The sequence below is a fragment of the Condylura cristata genome, unplaced genomic scaffold (genome assembly GCF_000260355.1).
Source record: "Condylura cristata isolate star-nosed mole 26May11 unplaced genomic scaffold, ConCri1.0 scaffold00017, whole genome shotgun sequence".
Lineage (NCBI taxonomy): Eukaryota > Metazoa > Chordata > Mammalia > Eulipotyphla > Talpidae > Condylura > Condylura cristata.
In genome coordinates, this window is record NW_004567118.1 from 43,682,703 (window position 1) to 43,689,145 (window position 6,443).

A 6,443-nucleotide genomic window follows, 5' to 3' on the forward strand; every position below is an offset into this window, starting at 1 on the left:
CATCAATCTTGCTACTCCCTGTAGACTCACGTAAACACAGGTAAGTGTTTAATAGAAATTTATTGCAAGAATAAATACGTGAATAAACAATGAACAGATGAACAAGACATTCATAAAAAATCAAAGCAGAATTTGTTACCTATCAACCACACTTCTGGGTTTTGTTTTTTTGTTTCCAATTTCCCCATGAGACCAGGAGGGCAGCCTCTATTGAATAGTTGAGCTGGGAAGCACAGCTGTAGAAGACATGAGTTTTTTATTTGGTTCTGTAAACATAAAACCACTCTGAAATGAATTGAAGGAGATTCTTGAAATTCAAATGGTGTGTGTGTGGGGGGATGTATATGGATGTCAGCAAGGTAGTGCTGCCAACCTAATTATGCCCTGTGACATGTAATTGTGAGCTGGTGAAAGACAAATGGTGAAGCAAGACACTTATTATAAACACAGAGAGGTAAGACTAAGGTGTTAATTTTTAAGGAACAGTCATAAATCTGGTTCCAGGATATTATTCCATTTGCATTATTATTATTATAACAAAGAGTTTAAGAATGATGATGAGCTCCTTTCATGTATTTCTCAATACCTAGGAAATTAGGCTCACTAGTCAATCCCTAGTTGAGACACCTGAGAAAATATGAGGCCACTTGACAATGGCAGAATATTAATTATACTACCAGGAAGAGAGCTGTTACATTTGAAAAGCATTTAAAATATATGCATATCTACAGAGACCATATTACTCAACTAAGAATGAACTCTCCATTGTTCCTCATATCAAAGATTCTGCCTTGGTGGAAAGCGCGTACACACACACACAAATGGAGCAAAGTCAGAAAGTCCATTCTTCCCAGATGAGAAAGTATGAAAACATAGCTGAAAACAGTGTCTTTTCTCAGCATCACAATGGATACTGTATCCACCCTCTCACCCCAAAATAGTGATTCAGAAAAGGACGGGGGTAGGTGTCTGTAAGTAATAGCTACTATTACATTAAAAGTTGACAAAATCACTACATACAGTATTGATAAATGTCCTAGTTACTGCTGTTTGAAAATAATTCCAAATTCTAAAATGTTGTTTGTGTATTACTTACCTTCTTATAAAACAATTTTCATTATCACCTATATGCAAGTTGTGCAAATATTTTTCCAACTTCACTGAAAATCAAAATCAGTCTCAAAAACAGACTTGGAGAGGAGAGTTTTAAGGTTATTCATGCAAAACATGATATGTAACATTTAATATACAATGAAGTCACTTTACATATCATTCAAAAGTTTAAAAAACTCTTTAAAATAATTATTAATAAACTTTCCATTTTGGTTCATATGGGAATATTTAATGCCATTTACTAGAAAAAAGAACACTAAAATAGTATTTGCTATGATTAAAACCTAATAATTACACAGTCCAGAGGTATGGTATTTATGATTGTGCATATATGTTTGTAAAATGTGGACTTGAGAAAGAATCATTTAACAAGAAATCCTTTGATCTCTCCCACATTACAACTAACAGCAGTGACAAGTTCAGTGTGCAGGTCTTTTGGGATGGCTCCTACTAGCCTCGGGTTTCTCTATGCCTGCTTAGGGTACAGAGTTGACAGTTCTAAGTCTGTCATTTTTTCCAACTTTGCTTTGTTCCAGCCTCAAGTAAAGCCTTGACTGTAAATAAGGCAGTAGGACCCAGAAGCCAGCTAAGTCATAAACCCCACTCAGCCACATGTGGCTCAAGGTGTTGGGATGGTGAGAGTCAGGCCAAGCAAGTGGAATCAATTTAGGTCTGAGCTAGGAAGTACTGCTCCTACTCCCCACCCCCAACTAGCAGTGGAAGATACCACAATTCCCCCTCCACAGCTTAAATACAAGGGATGGTAACTAAGCCCAGGAAAACATCTAGACCAGGGTCGATTATTTCTAGTCTACAAAGAAATAAATGAGGAAAAAATGATATTTGACAACCAACCACAATTTTTCAGTGTATGGTACTCCTGTTTTTAAGCATAAAAGCAGTCTTGTTGCTGCTAAGTTATTATCAACATCACATTTTTTTGACATTTGTGCCCAGTACCAGTTAGCCTTAGGGTTCTTAGGCTTATTGCTTTAAAAATACAGAGTTAAGCATGTTTAAATCATTTTAAATATCTCAAAAAGCAGCAAACACACAGCCTACTTGCTTGGGCATGCAAATTTGAAAAGAGGAGCTTTATAGGTTGGCCTTCTGGTTTTGGCAGACTGATGTCAGGAAGGAGTTATATAAAATAAGGTCCTCTGTATGAAAACTGCTCCTACCTTTGGTTCCCTCAGGTCAGAACTTGGAACTGTTAGCAAACATGCCCTGAAAAATGTCAAATTTCATGAACTGCTAAACACTCATAAATAAATATGGCCCCTCAAAACTGTATACAAATGAGCACCACTTGATGAACAAACCTTTCTTCCCTAATAACTCAAATTAATTCCAGCAGACTCTTCAAAGGGACCGGAGAAGTCCCCTTGTTAAGACATATACTATATATATAGACATCCAAGACAATTATATGATGCACATAACCAAATATATTTAATTACCTGGTTTCTACCATCCCCATTATCTTCATAAACATAAGATAAAAATCAGTCTAAGTGATTTTTCTCAGGCCTCCTTGAGGATTAAGACTAGCAAATGATCTTTTAAAAAATATATCTATGTAATAAAGATCAAAAACAAATGTTCTGGTCAATTCTTCTCTACTCATGGGTTTTACTAAGAATGTGTGCAATTTTCAGGGAAAATACCACAAATGACAGCTGTTCAAAAGCATGGAAATTAATTGGTGGCAGGAATTTCCTTGACTAATAAGGAAAAACTTAAAAGTCACATGTTTTGATGAGCTTATTTTTCCCATCCTTAATCAAGCATATACACTGTTAATGATTAAAATTTTCAAACAGAAATAAAACCAAGTAAATCCCTGAGTACATAACCAGGCAAAATGCTTGGTGAAATGAATGATATCAATGAATTCATTTTATGTAAAAATAATACATAGGGAAAGGCATAGGAACTAGATTTTGATAACAATGATAGTAATGCATTTATTCAGAATTGAGACTACTAGAGGGAAGGGAGGAACAAAACAGAAGGTGACCCAGTGGCCTAAGGTAAAAGGTCTTTGGGTGCTTTGTGGTGGCAGGGGGTGGAGGAGGTGAGAAAGGATAAAAGAGTAGTAATACAAATCTGAGGAGGTATGACTCATATACAACATTACAAACCAATATTGCCCCAAAAAAAGAAAGCCAAAATAAATAAATACATATAACATGGGATTTAAGTGTCAGATATGGAAATACCAAAAATTGTTTCCAAACACCTTTTAAACAATGTAGTTCTAGTTACTCTCTCTGTCCTTTATGTGTTCTTTGCTATGTATTTTAATTTTATATATCCTATAAAAACACAATCTTATTTCTATTTTTGTTGTAGCCTCTGCCATTTAAAGCATTTAAACAAAAGTTTTAAAAAAATGTAAGCTAATAAAGAAGAAAGGTAACATTTGTTTCTATAACATTTGTTATATTAAAAAATAGTAGTGTGACAAGTAACTTGCTCCCCATTCTCTGCCAGAAGCCATTTGATTTGACCTGTTTTTTCTAGCAGTGGTGATGAATTTATGCCGCTCCAACCATAGTCTTTCTGACACAGTTGTTGCCCTTATGATCAATGGTGAGAATGGATGAGACAGCTGGTCAAGATTAGGGAAGCACCCCATGGCCCTGAGACTAAGTTGTGTCACTCTACCAGAGCTAAGAACCTTAAACTCGTTAACATTATACTCTCACCACCTAAGCCAACTGACTACTGATCAGCCTCTTCCAACAGTCATCACTCTGGAGTTAGAAATGTTCACAGTCCCAGCAACAATGGGACTTTCATTTTCTATGCTGCTGAATGAAGCCCATGACACCAAAAATTTCAGGCATGAGGGACTCTATGCCCAAACTATCCCTCTAGGAAGCAATGAGATACCTAAATGTGAGCAATTATGCTCCCTCCGTCCTAATGAAGTAATAGTCCTGACAGCTCAGGGAAAGCAAGAAATACACAAAGAATTTCCAAAGCACATTCTCCAAATTAGAACAAAGTACCTGGCCATCCCCAGACTTGAAAAGTTGGCAGGGACGATGAGGACATCCAGCCTGGAGAAGGGGTGTGTTCCCAGAATAGAGTGTGCTGCTAAGAGGCAAGGCGGAATCAATGGCAGAAGGGTCCCTTGGCAGGTACTGTGGAGGCAGACTGGGGCAAAGACCCGATAAGGAATGATGGCCTGGGTGATGGCCGAAGCATTCTGGAAGCGGCAAGGATAATCCATGTGATCACAAATGCCAACGTGCCTAGGAACATGAAATAAGCAGATGGTCTTTATGGTAAATCAGGTTAATTCTTCTTGCCATGGGAGTTAAGGATGGTTCACAAATATGGATAAGCTCACGAGCAAAGACTATTAGAGTTCTTGAACTGTCTGTTTTTGTGGGACAGGTGAAAATACTTATGGATATGCTAATGAATTAGTAGCTACAATTTAAGCTAAGTGAAAGTAATAAAGCAACCTTTTAGCAAAAACAGGGAAAAAATCCAAGACTCATTATCTCACCAAAATAAAAAACAATTTCTGCTTTTATATGCTTTCAAGAAACACCATGGGAAATTTTTTTTTCAAATCTGAGATGATTTAGAACTTAGAAAGGGCAGTATGGTGCAACCAAATTAAAAATTCCATGCTGGGATTTCCTAGAATAAAAGCCGTGGACTCAGGTAGAACAATGAACCAAATGACAGTGCAGGTTCCAACTTTTTAAAAGAATACAATCCATCTTAAGAGTTACCTGGGTACAGGATGCTTTTTTTTTTTTTTTAAACAGAAGTTATACTGTTAAGTAACACAGAGCACATGTGGTAAAATATTTTACTCAATACACTTTCAGTAGAAGTTTAACAAAATCAACCTTTTAAGGAAACAGATCAAGTTCAGCTTGAACCATCCTACCACTGCCAGTTATTCCATCAAAGGGAGAACTGAAAAGAATTCCTAGTATCTGACTCACAGGCCTCAAGAGAATTTATCTACCTAAAGAAACCTACATCAAAAGCAACTATTTTCTTTTTTTAACCTGTTAATGAATCTTAAATTCAGGCACAATGGGAAGACCCTTAATTTTAATTTGCAAATTATAATTCTGACTAAGCTGCTTATTAGATTTATAGTGACTACTGAAAAACTATAAATTGCTGGTATGGGCAGAGTGCAACAATAATTTCTCCCCACACTGTTTAAGTGCCTTTCACCACCAAAGGCCAGCACTCAAGAAATCCACACAGCTTTAGAAGTAAGCTTTGTCCTCCACAAAACACAGCCTCCAGCACTGATGGTGTTTCAATTCAGCTGAGAGTAAGATAAAGAGAGGAGACCCACAGAAACTTCTGCTAGGTTGCCAGGGTGCAACTGCCAACCTCTTGCTCTGCATGCCATTTCCAGGCTCTGCCCAGGCCCTGCATGCAGAGGAAGGACACCCTGCACGCCAGCCCCCAGGGCCAAGTAACTGTGTGGCCGGCAGTTCCAGTTTGAAACTCTGTTGCTTCAACTTAATTCTTATTGTCCAAAAGCACTGTTTAGTCCCTTGCTGGTGGCACAGTGGGTTAGGACACAACATTGCAAGCCAGCTGCAGCCACGTCAGTGCAATTTAGATCCCTGGCCCTGGAGGTGACTCACATGGCATGGCTGACCTCTCCTGGCCAGCCTACTGCTCCTCTCAGCAGTGTACTTTGTCAATCTGCCTACTCTGCTCCCCACTCTGTCTCTGGTGAATCCTCTCACCATTCCTGAACCTCTGACTTGTACCTCAGTTCTGTGTGCATAAATAAATAAACCTTTTTTTAAAGCAGTGTTTATTTGATAAAATTGAGGAAAATGGGAATTTTGTACTTAGAGTGTAAACAAAGCCAACCACCAACTCAGACAAAGGCCCAGCTCCAGGGAGACCAACAACACTTCTAATTCATAAAAACCACCACAGGCACACCAAGCATAGAGGGGACCTGGGACATCCGAAGACAACAAAGATCAACAGACACCTTCCAAAAACACAGCCTCAACGTGTTACTAGAAGAGGCTGAACAGCACAAGAGTCCCCTGACTGTTACCAGCTGAGACAACAGACACAACTACACACAGTGGGGGCTGGGAAAAACAACACAACTCAGAATACCCTCCACAACTGAAGTGTCTAGAAGTCCCTCAGCTATAAAAGAAAGAACATCCAAAAAAAAAAAAAAAGCCACTCAATAATAGCAATATTGTATCTCAGCGAATAGAACTATTAGAAAATACACAACAGGGAAAAGAAGACAAACAAGTATTCAGGAAAGTCCACAGGGGGAATATTCAACACAAAAAGATCAG

General features: G+C 38.2%; 1 protein-coding gene across 2 annotated transcripts in view; it reads right to left on the minus strand.

Moving 5' to 3' along the window:
• The window catches only part of LOC101631432 (chromosome unknown open reading frame, human C9orf3), a 403,160-nt gene that overhangs the window by 265,425 nt on the left and 131,292 nt on the right, over positions 1-6,443 (minus strand). For both annotated transcript variants that reach the window (XM_012726242.1, XM_004684919.2), the window contains exon 5: positions 4,131-4,376. In XM_012726242.1, the coding sequence (XP_012581696.1) occupies positions 4,131-4,376 (246 nt within the window). The remainder of the gene's footprint in view (positions 1-4,130; positions 4,377-6,443) is intronic.